Source organism: Giraffa tippelskirchi, chromosome 2 (genome assembly GCF_054371585.1).
Source record: "Giraffa tippelskirchi isolate mGirTip1 chromosome 2, T2T-mGirTip1v1.2.pri, whole genome shotgun sequence".
NCBI lineage: Eukaryota > Metazoa > Chordata > Mammalia > Artiodactyla > Giraffidae > Giraffa > Giraffa tippelskirchi.
Window position 1 is genome coordinate 1,328,867 of NC_137276.1, and position 16,831 is coordinate 1,345,697.

At 55.7% G+C, this 16,831-nt stretch overlaps 1 protein-coding gene and 1 long non-coding RNA gene across 2 annotated transcripts in view; one reads left to right on the plus strand and one right to left on the minus strand.

Moving 5' to 3' along the window:
* The window catches only part of JAKMIP3 (Janus kinase and microtubule interacting protein 3), a 37,284-nt gene extending 26,986 nt beyond the window's left edge, over positions 1–10,298 (minus strand). Inside the window, exons 1-2 of the mRNA XM_081572872.1 lie at positions 10,038–10,298; positions 9,074–9,571 (exon numbers count right to left, since the gene is read on the minus strand). Coding sequence (XP_081428998.1) covers positions 9,074–9,571; positions 10,038–10,172 — 633 coding nt within the window. The 5' untranslated portion in view covers positions 10,173–10,298. The remainder of the gene's footprint in view (positions 1–9,073; positions 9,572–10,037) is intronic.
* Positions 9,978–16,233, plus strand: LOC145539218 (uncharacterized). The gene is made up of 7 exons (XR_014077639.1): positions 9,978–10,173; positions 11,456–11,513; positions 11,682–11,884; positions 13,693–13,918; positions 14,366–14,513; positions 14,710–14,868; positions 15,081–16,233. It is a non-coding gene; the product is annotated as an uncharacterized LOC145539218 (long non-coding RNA).
* The last annotated feature ends 598 nt before the right edge of the window (positions 16,234–16,831 follow it).

Sequence of the window (16,831 nt, forward strand, 5' to 3'; positions counted from 1 at the left end):
ATCGTCACCACCCCCTGGGAGGGCCCGTGCCATAGCCCGGGAAATAGCAATTCCTGGCTTGATGGCTGTAAGGAACTGCGGTGATCAAATATCGTCTGAGGTGGTCACAGCCAGGTCTCTGCACAGGGGGGCCCTGAGACCCCCGATGCTGTCAACACGGTCACCCCCAGTGAGGAGTCAGTGGACCTCACCACACAGCCATCGTCCTTGGCTCTGGGCCCACATCCCTCTTCTGGCCCTAAGCCCCTTGACCCCCACTGGCCCCACAGGTGGCTTGGGGCTGGGCCCTGCCCCTGCACAGCCCCCAGCCTGCTCCTCCTCCAGGCCAGGCCTGACCCAGGCTGGCCTCTGGACCACGTCCTCCACCTGCCACTTCTGCTTCCACTCCCCTCCTTTCCAACCCTGCCTTCTCTGAAAATTCCCCGGAGCCCCCATTCCAGCAAGCCTGCCCCACCCCCAGAGTCACTCCAGATGTGTTCGCACAGTGGAGCCGGGTGTCAACCTGAACTCACAGCCAGGGCCAGGGCCAGGTCCACCAGCAGGAGCCCGAATGGGAAGGTTGAGCCGGTGCTGCGCCTCCATTGGCTGAGAGGAGGGGGCCTCGTGGTGGCAGCATTGAAATGAAGAAAGGGCCCCAATAGGGAGGCTCGGGCCAGGCCGCGGGGCTCACGGGAGGCAGGAACTGCTGCTCACTCTGATCTCCGTTCTCCGAGCTCTTCCTGTGTGCTGGGCCTGCAGCTGAGACTTCATGTGTGTTTTTCATTATTTGCTGACATTGCACAAAAACAGAGCATTGATTTATACTGATATATAAGAAAGCTGTTAACAGAGTAGATCCTAAGAGTTCTCATCATAAGGAATTTTTTTTTTTTTAATTTTCTTTTGGTTTTTTTTCTTTTTGTTGTCTCTTCATGAGCTGAAGGAAGCTAACTGGCTGTTGTTCTGTTGCTGTCACTTCCCACTCTTTGCGACCCCATGGGCTGCAGCACCCCAGGCTTCTCTGTTCTCCACTGTCTCCTGGAGTTTGCTCAAACTCATGTCCATCAAGTTGGTGATGCCATCCAGCCATCTCATCCTCTGCCGTCCCCTTCTCCTCCCGCCTTCAATCTTTCCCAGCATCAGTCTTTTCAAATGAGTCAGTTCTTCACAGCAAGTGGCCAACGTATTGGAGTTTCAGCTTCAGCATCAGTCTTTCCAATGAACACTCAGGACTGATCTCCTTTAGGATGGACTGGTTGGATCTCCTTGCAGTCCAAGGGACTCTCAAGAGTCTTCTCCAACACCACAGTTCAAAAGCATCAATTCTTCGGTGCTCAAATTTCTTTATAGTCCAACTCTCACATCCAGACATGACTACTAGAAAAACCACAGCTTTGACTAGACAGATTTTTTGTTGGCAAAGTGATGTCTCTGCTTTTTAATATGCTATGTTTGTCATAGATCTTCTTCCAAGGAGCAAGCGCCTTTTAATTTCATGGCTTCAGTCACCATCTGCAGTGATTTTGGAGCCCAAGAAAACAAGATCAGTTATTTCACTTTTTCCCCATCTATTTGCCATGAAGTGATGGGACCAGAGGCCATAATTTTAGTTTTTTGAATGTTGAGTTTTAAGCCAGCTTTTTCACTCTCCTCTCTTACCCTCATCAAGAGGCTCTTGAGTTCCTCTTCACTTTCTTCCCTTAGACTGGTGTCATCTGCATATCTGAGGTTGTTGATATTTCTCCCAGCAATCTTGATTCCAGCTTGTGATTCAGCCAGCCTGGCATTTCGCATGATGTACTCTGCATAGAAGTTAAATAAATAAGGTAACAATATATCGCTTTGTCATAACTCTTCCCTATTTTGAACCAGTCCATTGTTCCTTGTCCAGTTCTAACTGTTGCTTCTTGATCCACATACAGGTTTCTCAGGAGGCAGGGAAAGTGGTCTGGTATTCCCATCTCTTTAAGAATTTTCCATAGTTTGTAGTGATCCACACAGTCAAAGGCTTTAGTGCAGTCCATGAAGCAGAAGCACATGCTTTTCTGGAATCCCCTTGTTTTCTTTTTGAGTCAATGAAGGTTAGCAATTTGATCTCAGCTTCCTTTGACTTTTTTAAACCCAGCTGGTCCATCTGGAAGTTCTCAGTCATGTACTGCTGAAGCCTAGCTTGGAGGATTTCGAGCATAACCTTGCTAGCATGTGAAATGAGCACAGCTGCGTGGCAGTTTGAACATTCTTTGGCATTGCCCTTCTTTGAGACTGGAAAGAAGACTGACCTTTTCCAGTCCTGTGGCCACAGCGGAGTTTTCCAAATTTGCTGACATTGCACAAAAACACATCATTGATTTATATTGATATATATGAAAGCCGTTAACAGAGTAGATCCTATGAGTTCTTATCACAAGGAAAAAATTTTTTAATTTCCTTTTGGCTTTTCTTCTTGTAGTCTCTACATGAGCTGATGGATACTAACTAAACTCGTGGAGGCAGTCATTTCATACACAGGTGAGTCAGACCACCATGCTCTACAGTTTACGCCTATACAGTGATGTAAGGCAATTGTGTCCATTGTATCCCGGAAAAACTGGAAAAATTACTTTGTGTATTCTGTAACATGACTGGGCTTTGGGAACAGTGGCTGAGATGGACGGAGGTGGGGCTGGGTCCTGATGCCCATCTGGGCAGCGCCTCGTGGTCCGGCCTCCAACAGCGACGCCTGGTGGAAGGGGCGGGAAGTGCAGTGGGTGGACCGTGACCTACAGCCCGTTCCCTGCCCACTGGACTGAGGGACGCAGAGCTGTGGGCCGCTGGGCAGGGGTGGGGGTCTCAGAAAAGAAGCACTAGTCTTGCTATCGAGCATGCATGTCATCAATGATAAACATAAAATATGTGTACGTGTGTGTGTTTGTGTGTGAAATATATACATATATGCATATACACACATATACATGAAACTAAAGGAGATTCCCCAAAAGGATTATGGATTCTAAAGGGAATAACTACAAAAGACTCTAAAATAAGCAAAACACAAAACTGGTTCCTTTTCTAGGGGTGCTGGAGCCTTGGAGAGCTGTCTGATTCCACAGAGCTGCGTGCCTTTGTCTGTGACTAGGCCATCCTGTGACTCTGTGGAGACAGGTGTTTACCTGGAGAAAACTGTTAGCAAACCAAACACTTCCCCCTGTTCAGCTGAGTTCAGCTCAGTTGCTCAGTCGTGTCCGACTCTTTGTGACCCCATAGACTGCAGCACACCAGGCCTCCCTGTCCATCACCAACACCTGGAGTTTACTCAAACTCATGTCCATTGAGTTGGTGATGCCATCCAACCATCTCATCCTCTGTCGTCCCCTTCTCCTCCTGCCTTTAATCTTTCCCAGCATCAGGTCTTTTCCAATGAGTCAGCTCTTCCCATCAGGTGGCCAAAACACTGGAATTTCAGCTTCAGCATCAGTCCTTCCAATGAATATTCAGGACTGATCTCCTTTAGGATGGACTGGTTGGATCTCCTTGCAGTCCAAGGGACTCTCAAGACTCTTCTCCAACGGCACAGTTCAAAAGCATCAGTTCTTCGGCACTCAGCTTTCTTTATAGTCCAACTCTCACATCCATACATGACTACTGGAAAAACCATAGCTTTGACTAGACGGACCTTTGTTGGCAAAGTAATGTCTCTGCTTTTTAACATGACGTCTAGGTTGGTCATAACTTTCCTTCCAAGGAGTAAGTGTCTTTTAATTTCATGGCTGCAGTCACCATCTGCAGTGATTTTGGAGCTCCCCAAAATAAAGTCTGCCACTGTTTCCACTGTTTCCCCATCTATTTGCTATGAAGTGATGGGACCGGATGCCATGATCTTTGTTTTCTAAATGTTGAGGTTTAAGCCAAATTTTTCACTCTCCTCTTTCACTTTCATCAAGAAGTTCTTTAGTTCTTCTTCACTTTCTGCCATAGGGGTGGTGTCATCTGCATATCTGAGGTTGTTGATATTTCTCCCAGCAATCTTGATTCCAGCTTGTGCTTCCTCCAGCCCAGCATGTCTCATGATGTACTCTGCATATAAGTTAAATAAGCAGAGTGACAATATACACCCTTGAAGTACTCCTTTTCCTATTTGGAACCAGTCTATTGTTCCATGTCTAGTTCTAACTGTTGCTTCCTGACCTACATACAGGTTTCTCAAGAGGCAGGGCAGGTGGTCTGGTATTCCCATGTCTTTCAGAATTTTCCACAGTTTATTGTGATCCACACAGTTAAAGGCTTTGGCATAGTCAATAAAGCAGAAATAGATGTTTTTCTGGAACTCTCGTGCTCTTTCAATGATCCAGCGGACGTTTGTGGCCTTGCAAAGGATCTTTGCCAGGTAGGGAACAGAATCAACTCAGATCAAATCCTCGTTCAAATCAGTTGTAACATTTACTTGTTTCTCGTTAGTCACTGATTTAAATAAAAATTTTTACATGTATTCAATACATATTTTTACAATCTTCATGATTACACCCTCTGTTAAAACTTGTCCTCTAACAGTTAGGTACGATCCCAATAAAAATTTCAACATTTTTTTAGGAAAAATGATTCTGAGGTTTCCATGGAAGCCTGAATGGTAAGTCTTCAAGAAGAACACAGTGGGAGGACTTGCTACTCAGAAACTCAGCTGATGATAAGACTGGAGTAATTCCTACAAAATAGGCTTGAAATGGGACAGATGATGAAAAAACACCCTCTCATTTAAGAATACTCAATGCATGTCAGAGGACTGGGGGGCAAATGGTCTTTTTAAGAGTTGTTATATAACTTTCCTGGCTGTCCAGTGGTTAAAACTCAGGGCTTCCACTATAGCGGGCATGCGTCTGATCCTAGATTGGGGGTTAGTGGGTGGGAAGTAAGATTCCGCATGCCATGCTCCATGGCCAAAAAAAATTTAAAAAGAGTTCTAGAACAACTGTATGTCCATATGGAAAAAAATATAAGTGGGCGTCTGCCTTCCATGTCTCACACACACACACACACACACACACACACTCACACTCTTACACAGACACACTCACACTCTTACACACACACTCACGCTCTTACACACACACACTCACACACTCACACTCTTACACACACACTCACACTCTTACACACACTCACACTCTTACACACATACACACTCACATACACACTCACACACACACTCACACTCTTACACACACACACACACACATGCTGCAGCAGGGCAAAGACCTGTGCGTGAACGATGAAACCATAAACTTTTAAAAACATAAATCTTCATGCTTCAGAATAAAAGAAATTCTTAAACAAGACACAGTAAGCACCAACTCTAAAGGAAAAGCCTGATAAATTAGACTCTAGAATCTGCACCTTCAGATCACAAAGGCATCCTCACCGAGGATACAGAAAGGCAGCCCACAGAGCAGGGGAGACACTTCCTTGCATTTCAGTGTGAATTTGAGAATCAGCTTGTCCCTGCCTGCAAAGTAGCCCTCTGGGGTTCTCGGAGGCCCTGGTTCACTCTTCCTGTTAGTGTCGGGAGAAGTGCCCCCCACCCAGCGATCCTGGTTCTCGAGTCCACGGACAGGGAACGCCTCTCCACTCGACTCATCTTCAGTTCCTCTCAGCCGTGTTGTGTGTCCATATTTTCAGTGTTCAAGTCTTGCACGCCTTTTGTTAAACTTATTCCCAAGCCTTTTATTGTATTTTTCACGCCATTATGAGTGGAATGTTTAAAATTTTCATTTTGGACTGTCTGTTACTGGTATATAAAATGCGACTGAGTTTTGCATATTGTTTCTGTATTTTGAAACCTTGCTGAACTCATTCAATAGTTCATTTGGGGGAACTCCTTAGAGTTTTCTACCTACAAAGCCAAGTCACCCACAGAAGACAGTTTTATTTCTTCGTTTCCAATCTGATGTCTTTGATTTCTGTCTTTTGCCTTTAGTGCCCTGACTTGAATTCCTCAGTGGAGAAAGATGAAGGAAAAAACAAAAGGTGAAAGGAAAAAAATCCCCAAGAAAATGGCATAATCTCGTCCAGTTCACCTCAAGGTAAAGCCCTTGTCACGCAAGGAAACCCTTCAACGTGAGAGACAGCAGCTGGGAGGAAATAAGGCAAAAGAGGCTCTGAAGTGACACCGACAGTGAAAGGAACAGAGACAAAATTGTAAAATAAATATAAGTATTATATCTGCTATATAAGAATATAAGTATTATATTATCCTCAGGGAAATAAGGTGATTTTACATCTACGAGTAAGAGGGGAATGACCAAACTTTCAGTGAACAAACATTTGGAGGATTAAATTATGAAGGCAGAAACAAAAGAATTAAGCCAGAAAAGTTAGATGAAAAAGTCAAGGGCATTTCCTAGAAAATAGAACCGAAAGCCAAGGTTGAAGAGAAACATAAGAGAATCAGGGTATCAAGCCCTGCCTGGCTAATGGGGCTTCTAGAAGGAAGAGAGGACGGAAGAGCAAAGCTCTCCAGAGCCAGGGACCTGAGCTTCCAGTTAGAAAGTGTCCTGGCTGCCTGGCAAGGTGGGTGAGCCAACACCCACACTAAAGGCTCAGCAACCTCGACTTTCAGCGGGGCTCCGAGCGCAGGCGCAGCATCCCATAACCTCCGGGGAAGGACGAGGAAGGAGTCAGAATCTCGTCCAGTTCCTTAAGAGCAATACTCAGAGTCAGAAGACGATGCAGGAACACCTTCAAATTCCAATAGATGTTTTCCAACCTCTGACACCACATCGAGTTACAACACCCACTGCGGGCGAGGTTAGAATAAAAATTCCATGCACACAAGGTCTCACAAAATACATTCCCCCCTTCTGTCTCCAGGAAGCGATTAGAGACTGTACTTTCCTCCAGATGAGAAACAGTCATCCGAGAAAGAGGAAGGTGAGGGAGGGGTCTAACCCAGGAGAGAGGGGGGCTTCCTGGGATGGTGACAAAGGGGATTCAGGATTCAGGCCACTTTAGGAAAGCAGTCCATGCAGGGGAGACGTGAAGAGCGAGCGGTCCAGGAAGGATGTCTCAGACAACAAAAGTGGGCAGGATTCCTAATGCTTTTACTGTATTGACAGCGGATTCCTTCCTCCGGAAATTCAGGAGTGTCGCAAAGAGTTGGACTCAACTGAAGCAACTTAGCACCCATTCACTTGAAAATTAAGCAAATGAAAAAAATTAATTTGAAGGAAAATAAAAGTGTGTACAAGAGAGGTAATTCATGTGGGTCACGGTGGGTCTTTTGTGAACGTTCAGGACCACCTATGACACGAGAGTAGATGCCCGTTTCAGTCTGGACGGAGCAGCAAGCGGGGCCCGACACCCTCCTCCCTGGCTCGCGCCCCACCTCCCGGGCCCTGGGAACCAGAGGAGGAGCAGCGGCCGGGGGAGTGGGTGTCTGGGCACCTGCTCCCTCGGCTCCTCGACTGGGCCGAGTGCCCCCAGAGCCACACTCTCGCCCGAGGCCCTCGCCCATAGGGGCAGCCCTTGCCCCGGCCCCTTCCCTGGGCCACAGCCAGGCCCCACCGGGGCCACTGGAGCACCCTGTCTGGGGTGCGCTGTGTGTCCTGCTGAGACCTGGCCCATGGAACTTGGGGGGTGGGGGGCTAACGGGGAAGCAAAGGAAGAGCTAAACCTGAGAAACCAAAAGGAGAGGTGCAGGCACATTTCTGAGGGTTTGGAATAAAACTCGAAAGAATCAACTAGGCGAACTGCAACGGGCCCCTCTGGGGAGCCCAGGCCAAGGTTGAGGACTACGGTTGGTTCTGTCGTGACCCTGTGCTTAAGGAAATTGGTCCACGAGCCTCCGTGATGAACACTGAGGCCAATCAAGGTGATGGAGAGGGTGTGGATTTGGGCAGTGGGTGCTGACCTGGTGCCAACACACGGTCCAGGGATGGATGCAGAGTTCAAAGGGGGAGTGTGGAACAGGGGACATTCCGGAAAAGGGGAGGGGGCCACCCAGGGTGGGGGTGTCTGGGCCCCGCATGCTCAGGATGACAGAGCTGTGCTTGTTCACAGCCCCCAGTTCCCATCTGGGCCCTGTGTCCAGAGCAACTGCAACGTTTCTGAGAAATCAGCATGGTGGTCTTTGGAACCCAGAAGCTCAGGAGGCTGGGAGAGGTGGCCTGGGTGCACAGCTGTGCTGGAGGAAAGCTGGCTGCACCCCCAAGGGGCATCCAGGGATCCCCAGAGTGGCCAGCTGCAAAGCCAGCTTCATCCTGATGAAGTGCCTGGCAGAGAGGAGGGGCTCATTTCCCCCCAGTGACCGAGGAGGTCCAGGCTCCAAGGAATGAGGAGAATCGAGCGGAACCCCCCACAACCTCTAAGCGTTCTCATCAGCCTCTCCTCACAGGGCCTTGGGAGCCATGGGATGCACAGAGTTCCTGACCTGCGAAGAGCCACGCCTTCCCAGACTGCACAGCTCGGGAACGCTGGGATGGCCTGGGGCCAGGACCCTCGCCTGTGGGCCTCTGGTCTCCCCTCTCTGGGCCCAGCGAGCTCACAGACTGCAGACCCTCTTGGTTATGGAGCCGGAGCTCATGTCATCCAACTGGCCCCTGCACGCCTTGAGTTTAACCTGGGGCTGCAAGAGGAGGGGCCTTTCATAAACCCTTTTTGGGGGGCGGGGGAGGCCCCCTCGTGGGCATCTCTTTCTGACCAAGCTGGAAATGGGAAGGAAAGCTGAGTGGGGCGGAGCGGGGAGGGCTGCGGCCTCCTGGGCCCTGGGCCACTGACTGGTGAGTTCTGAACCGCATCCTGCTGTTTTCAGCAGCCTAGCCTCTCTGGAGTCCGCAAACCAAGAGCAGAGGGGCGAAGCGCCCTGTGAGGGGGGGGAACCCAAAGGAGAGCAAAGCCCAAGCGAGGCCTGGCCACGCCCGGCGCCATGCGGCCCTCCCCCAGCCCCGCCCCGCCCCTTCCTGGGCCCGCCCCGCCCCAGCCCCGCCCCGCGCCCCTCCCCGTGCCCGCCCCTCCTCTTCCCCCGCCCCGCCCAGCCCCGCGCCCCGGCCCCACCCAGCCCCGCCCCTCCCCAGCCTCGCCCCTCCTCCAGCTCCGCGCCCCCGCCCCCGCCGCCGCGCGCACGTACCAGCCGGCGGATCTCGCGCTCGCACTCTTTCTTGATGCGGGAGATCTCCTCCTGATGCAGGTGGTACACGCTCCTGATCTCCGCGGCCTTGATCTTGTCGGCGCGGATGATCAGGGTCAGCGCCTCCTCCACCTGCCTCTTGGCGCCCTTCAGCTCCGAGATCTCCTGCTGCATCTTCACCTTCTCCACCTCGAAGCCCTTCTTGGCCTCCTCCTTGGCCTCGGACAGCAGCACGGTGCGCGCCCTGTCCGGGCCGCCTTCGCGCACGGCGTGCAGCAGCGCCTGCAGCCGCTGGTTCTCGCTGTCCTTGGTCCTGATGACGCGGAGCAGCTCGGCCTCGTGCTGCCGCAGCAGCGTCTCCCGCAGCGCCTGCAGCTCCTTCATCTTCTCCTCGTGCAGCTTGGTCCTGAGCTCGGTGAGCAGGACGGCGCTCTTGTGCTGCTCGTGCTCCCGCGCCTGCCGGAGCTCCTGGTTCTTCTCCCTCTCCACCCGGCCGACCTGCGGCACAGCGAGACACGGTCGGCCCGGAGCCAGGCTCTGCGTCGGCGGACACCCGAGCGCAGCGTTCGCAAAGGCTGTGTGTTCTTGCAGAGTTGGGAGCTACCGTCTATTAGGGAAGGTCTCGTTAAAACACGGGTTGAAAACAGAGTCAAGCCTCGTGGGTGGGCAGCGTGACTATGCACCCAGTAGGCGCCAACTCTGGAAGCACGAGGGCAGACGCACGGGTGTCCGGAAACCTGCGTGCTCAGGAGGCTGAAACCAGCACCTCTCAAACGAATCCGCCAAGGAGGGGACACGGCCGTGGGGGGCAGGGGTGGGGGCTCCTGCCCTCCGGACGGCTTCAGCCCAAACGACGGATGTCTCACTTACCTTCTATGACGCTCTCAGCAAGGGGAGAAACCAACGCAGGCGGGGTGGGGGCAGGGTGGGGCGGGGCGGGGGGGTGCAAGGCAGGGGCGCCCACCTTGCTCTTCTCCTGCTGCAGCTCGATCTGAATCTCTGTGAGCTTGGCCCGCAGGTCCTCGTTGGCGGCCTGCAGCGCGGCGAGGCCCTCCGCCTTGTCCCCCTTGCTCCGGCCGCCTGCGCCCTTCTTGGACATGGTGAGGGTGGCCCGAGGGGCAGCCGCGTGTCTGGGCCGATCGCCTGCCTGTGGCCCCGCTACATCTTCTCACTCACCTGAGGGAAAGCACAGTGTAAACAGACTGCACGGGGCCTGGGGGGACCCACAGGCGGGGTGGGCGGGACACAGCTGCTGCGCCGGCGGGAGGGCCCACCGCGTCACAGACCGCAGGGGCCGCCTGCCCTCCACCCGCAGCCCAGATGGGCCCATCGTAGGGGCCGCCTGCCCTCCGCCCGCACCCCCGATGGGCCCCCCTCCATGGAAGCACATTTCCCCTGCCTCGCGGGTAGCCGGCGCTCAGTACATATTTATTCTTTGCCCCTTTGGAATAAGACTCTGGGACCAAAGTTAGGGCCCAGCTGCTCACCGGGTGTGTGGCAGACAGATGGCAGGAGCAGGTGTGAAACACGAGCTTCTCCGACAGGAACGGGGTGGCGGCCAGGACCCCTGGGGCCCATGAACCAGCTTGGAAGGGGCCGCACGCCCAGCCCAGGAGGCCGAGACCACTCGGCGGGCGCGTGCACACCCTGGACCACCCAGGCACCGGACCCCACCCTGGCTTGTTCGCCCATCACCCAGCCTGGACGCCTGAACCCACTGGCCCAGGCCTGGGGCCGCCCCCGCTCCCCCGGGTCCCAGCGCCCAGCACCCGGTGTAGACTGGGAGAGTCCACTAGCTTTGCCTGGATTAAAAGGCAGAGGGGTTCCAGGTCCTGCTCCCCTCGCTGCCTGGGCCCCCCGCGCCTGTCTCCTCACCAGCACAGAGACACAAGAGTGTCCCCAGGTGTCCCCAAGGCCTCCATGCTGTGCTTAGACACCCACTGGTGCACTGCTGAGGCTCTTCCAGGCCAGGTCTGGGAGCCCTGCAGGACCATGGGTTCCTACTGGCCTGGAGCTCTGGATGGGGGGTCTCACGACCCCAGCCCTCAGCCTTCTGTGAGCAGGGGCCTGGCGCCACGGTTGCCCTGCAGTGTACCCAGGTCCAGGGTCTCCCCTGGACCAAGACCCAGCTACCTGGCCACCCTCCCTAGGTTCCCCTGTGACCATCTCTGGTCTGTTCTCTGCAGCTGCTTTGAAGCAACCGTGAGCAGACCACCTCCCCGGCCCCAGAACCCCCCACTGCCGTGTGTCTGCCTCAGATCACAGGGAATTCCGAGCCCCTGTGCAACTCGCTGGCTGCCGTCCACCCCACCAAGCATTTACTCAATGTTTTCTGAAAACAAGTATGTTATGTTTTACTTATTTTAAAATGAAACTCTGCAGGCCTTTCCTGGACAGAGAGGCAGCCTCACCGGCCATCTAAGAGGAGATGAAGGGCAGGGTGCGATGAGGGAGAGGCTGGGGCGGTGCCCATACTGGGTGGCAGCAGAAGAGCCCTCCCCCAGCCCCCAGCCCCCCACCCCCCCACCCCACCCCCACCCCCAGCCAGCTCGGCCCACCCAGCCACTGGCTCGTCCAGAACACAATCCGCCCGCATTTCCTCCCACAGGCTCACACGGACAGCATGGCTTGGGCTGCCTGGGACCCCTGCCTGCCGCCTGGACCCCAGGGCGCTGAGCAGCCTCTACCCAGGCCCTGGCCTCCCGGCACCGAGAGCTTTCTTTCGATGCAATAACAGGCCTCGAGCCTCTGCCCGGCATCTCCCTAAAGGCGAGATCCTGCCTTTCTCCAGCATGCATTTAGGCACAAACAGTAAGTGTGTTGATGTCACTATTTATGGAAACGAGTATGGACAGACTAACTCTCCCCAGAGTCTGCTGGGAGCGTGTGGGGTGTCCCGCCCGCCCACACCCGGGGCAGGGACCCCAGGGCCCCTCCTGGCCCCGGGCTGTGCCCCCAGGGGCGCTTGATGGGTTGATTCCCGGGGAGCAGTGCTGGGGTCTCTCCCTTCCCACGCCCTACTTGCACTGAACGCATGCGCGTTCAGCCTTTGGCTGGAGCACCGCCCCCGGCCCCGCCCACATTCGAGGAGCCGGCGCCCTCAACAGTGACACGGAGGCTGCGTGTGCCCGGGCGCTCTGGGGCCCCTGGCCCACGTCACGTGCTCCTCTGCACCCGCGGCCTGGTGCACACACACCCACACCCGGTGAAGTGCCAGCTGCAGCGGTCACCTCGTCTCCCGGACGCCGTCAAGCTCCCACGTCCTTCCTGTTACCCGGGAGACGGACAGGGCGGCAGAGGGCAGAGGCCTTGCGAGTGCGAGGTCTCAGTGGGCACCGCGGAGCCTCCCCCTCGGGGATGCCAGGGGCTCTGGTCCCCATGTGGCAGCCTGGATGGTGCCCGGGGCTGTGGTGCACTCTCTGAAGAGCTCCGAGCTTGGCCAGTGGGGCGCAGGCCTGAGCAGGACCCCGGGGGGCCCTGCTGGACAGGGCCCTCGGGACTGGTCCTGGGGTGGCCCGGGTCAGCGCGGGGACTGGAGCCAGCAGGGTCGGCCCCTCCACTCTCCCTGAGGGTCTCCTGTGGCCTAGACTTTCCGGCCGCCTCTGAAGTCCAAGCCACCCATCCCAGCCGGCCCCTCATGGCCCCTCACAGATCTTGCAGGGCACAGAGCCTCGGGGCTGACTGGTCAGGGTGGGGGCCGGGGCACAGCAGCAGCTTGAGACGTGCCATTCACAGCACAGGGGCTCCCCGCCCCCTCCTCTCCACCGCCCCGCCACCGGGGCCTCGCTGGGACCACCCTCCCAGCACCCACCCCTTCTCCTGTTCAGCCCTGCACACGCCTCCCTGGCTTGACCCCCTCTGCCTGGCCTCACTAACTTCCAGGAGGCCCCTGTGGCCTCGGGGCCCAGCACATGGCAGGCCCTCGGTCTCTGGAGAAGGCCTGGCCCCCTGGGAACTGGGCTGGGTCGAAGTGGGCAGCGCCAGGTGGACCAAGCCACCTCTCCACGTGGAGCCACCGCCCATGCTGTCTGAACCTCAGTGCAGAACAGCCCCAGAGTCAGAGTCAGGCCTTGGGATGCCTGCTCACGAGGCTCGAGGCTGGGGGCTGAGGTGCTGGTGGGAAGGGGCCGTGGGGCATGACCCGGAGGCAGCCCCCCGATGAGGATGACCTGAGCACCTCTGTGCACGCGGTTCATGCTCAGAGCCTGCCTCGCGGTGCCAGCGCCTTGATCCTGAGGTTGAATCAGACCCTCCGAGGCCGGCGTGTTGTCTGCACCCCCACGGGAAGCCCAGGGCACAGGAGGAGGGTGGGCATCTCGCCGGGTCCTCTCACTCTCGCCACTCCAGCCTGGCACCTACATGAGGCCCCGGCCAACCGTGTGTGCTGCACTTTGATCGGAAGCGTTAAATGATCAGGTTGATAGTGCAGTCTGCCCACCCCCATCTCAAGGTCTCCAAGCAGGTAATAAAGCAAGGAGAAGAGCACCCCTCGGGTCTCTCTGAGTGAGACCTTTTGTGTTTGGAGGGTTTAGAGTGAGACACAGCTCGTGGCCCAGGGCATGTTGGACGGTCACCTTGGAGGCCGGTCTGTACACCTCACCCCACCTCGGTCCTGCCAGCCTCCGTCCAGCTTTCTCCACGTGGAGCCTCCAGGCTGGTGCGCCGCCCCCAGCGTGCAGGTAGAAGGAGACTGCCAACATGCAGGCATCACCAGGGTGACACCCCAGCAAGGGGTGAGCGAGCAGGGTCACAAAGGGGCTTCGACCTTGCAGAGCCGGTCATGTTCACACGGGTTAAGAGGCTGACCCACAGCCAGCAAAGGATGCGTTTGATGCTTCTGGTCTGGTCAGTTCTGTGCAAACCCAAGGCCGTGGGGGGGGGACGCCCCCTGTCACATCCCGCAGCGACCCCCTAAGTACAGGCCATTGGACAAACGCCTGGAGGAGGGGGAAGGTCCAGCCGTGGCGGCGGTGGGAAGTCATGCCGGCTGTAGGCCGCAGGGAGCTCAGCCCGGGTGGGGGTGGTTCCAAGGCACCTCTCTCCCCAGGCAGGACCCTCACCGTGAGCCTGGCGGCAGGGCTGGTGGTGGTCTCAGGCTCAAAGTGGAGATATTTTGCTTCCTGTGACGGGCCAGCTGTGGGCCTTGGGGGAGCCCTGAAGAGACCCCTCTCCCATTACAATTCACTTTTCTTGGAAAACAAACACCTCCTAGAATGGGGAACCACCCGGCCATGCATGGTTAGACGTCATTTGTTTTGGGGGAGCCCGAGTCATGCGGGACTTGGTTCCCAGACCAGGGATTGAACCTGCATCACCTGCGTCGGAAACGCGGTCTTCACCCCTGGACACCAGGGGAGTCGCTGGATGTAAATGTTGGTCGAAGAACCTGACCCACACTTGGAAATCTCCAAAAAGAGAAGATTTGCTCGTGCAGAACAGGGTGAGCATGGGAGTGGGGGGAGCCCCCCTCCGGGGCCGGCTTCAAGGAGCTGGGGCTGGGAGTAGCACAGGTCCTGGGGGCCCAGGGGGTGGTGCAGGGTTGCAGGCGGCGGGGCAGGTCCCCGGGAGCTGGGACACATCGGCCTTAACCTCAAGCGCTCCGAACCCCATGCACGCCCTGTCTCTGGTCGGGACAGCGCTGAGCGTGCAGGGCAGTGGCCCCTCTCCGCTTTGGGCACCGCAGACTCTGCAGTCCTGCTCAGACCCTGGGACCACTGCCCAGCACAGGGCTTCCTCGGGCCAACGGAAGGACAAGAGGTAGCCACACAGCACCCCAATCAAAGTGAAACTTCTTGGTAAGCCTTCAACTCAGGCCATCCAGCTCCCATCCCCTGGGCAGGGGCAGCCCCTCTGGACTCTCAGGGAGAAGGGAACGGCGGAGCCCGCGGTGGACCTGAGGGTGGGCCCAGGGCTGGCCGGAGCTTGTGCCCCTGACCTGGGAGGCTGAGGGCCCCAGCCTATGCAGGTCGCGCCCAGGAGCACCATTCCTTCTTGTACCCCACTTCAGACATGGTAGTTCCGGAGCACGGTCTTTCAGCAAACTCACAACGTGGAGCATCTGCCCGGGGAGACACACGTCCTACTGGACACAGCCTGGAAGCCGTCAGGGCTGGCGCACTCCTGCCGCGAAGCCCTCACTGCTAACGGCAAGACTCTTGCTGCAAATCCAACGAAACGTGTGTGGAACGGGCTGGTCTGCGCTAGGCTGACTCAACCCTTAGAGACACGTGCGGTGTTTTCATGAGTCTCCAGAGAGAGATTAGAATTTTCGAGGTTTTGGGCCGTGACCTCTACTTCTAACCACAGTATTCTCAAAGAAGTCACACGCGTGCTGATCTTGTGCACACCCTGATCGGAAGTAGAGTTTGAAGAAAATGGGGTGGCAGCCTTTGACAGGAAGGGAAGGAAAAGTAACTTTCCAGTTTGCTCCCCGGGTTCTGGCGAGAGCGGCTGTGTAGAGCGTGAGGAGCCGGGCGCTCCTGCCTGGCCGGGAGGGCGGGGCTGCACACGGCCGGGTGGTCCCATTTCCCTGTCTGCCTGCCGGGCACACGACCCCCCAGAGGTTTCTAGAAGATTGTTCTCAAGCCCCCAAAGCATGAGCCTCGCCCAAGAAAGCCTATTAAACAGGTCCAGGCTCTCCAGGAGGAAGAAGGCCAGGGGTCCACCCGGCAGGTGGAGACCCTGCTCCTGGTCATTAACAGGGAGGGAATCTAGCTCCGGGGGAGGAGCTCTGGGGAGAGAGCCCCCTTCACCCCAATTGTCCCTGGTGTGGCCGGAGGTCACGGGAGAGGAAGAGCCAGACGGGGCTCCGGACGGGTGACCACTGGCCTGGTGAGACGGTCAGCCCACCTGAGCCAGAGAGCAGGGACTTCTCCAATGTGGGGCGTCCCCCAATGGTGACCATAACACCGGACAGTGAAGGACCTCTGATGGAGAAGACGCCCGTCCTTCTCATGACGCCTGTGGTTCTCAGCCACAAGACCTCTGCCCTGACTTCAACACACTCATATTTTTATCCATCAAGTTGCCCGTGAGTCATCGCTCCTAGTCTACAGAACTGAATCCACCCCACGGTCCCTTTGTGTTGAAAGGAGATGTGTGTGATTCAGGCTGCGGCTCTGACTCACCTGTCGATGAGTTAAAGGCTGAACTTTCCTAGAGGTACTGTGACTTATTTGTACATACACTTCGAGATGAGTGTCGATTCGGATGCAGCTTCGTGAGCTGATACAGAGAGACACTGCGCACCCCTGTGCAGTTCCCACAGGGGAAGCATCTTGAGACACTAGGAATCTCGGCCAAGATGCTGGCTTCCAGAACGTCAGCTAACAGACCACCCCGTCTCCATCTTCGCCCCCACCTTTATCCCCGCCTCAGCCCCTGGCAACCACAAATCTGCCCTCCATTTCTGTAACCTTGTCATTTCAAGAATGTGATAGAAATGAAGTCATGTAGCACGGGACCTTCTGGAATCAGCGTTCTTCCCTCTGTAATTCTGGGGACCCATCCAAGTTGTGTGCATAGAGTTCACGTTCATTCGGGTTTACTGCTGCGGGTGTGGTACTCACAGGGTGGACACATTATCCGCTCACCCACCGAGGGACAACTGGTTGGTTATTACAGACCATGCTGCTATAAATGTTCATGTCAGGTTGTTGTGTGAACCTAAGTCTTCATTTCTCTGACCCTAGAAGTGCAGTTTCTGGTCAGACCCAGTTGAACGTGTAGTTATTTAAGAAATGGCAAACCGCCTTCCAG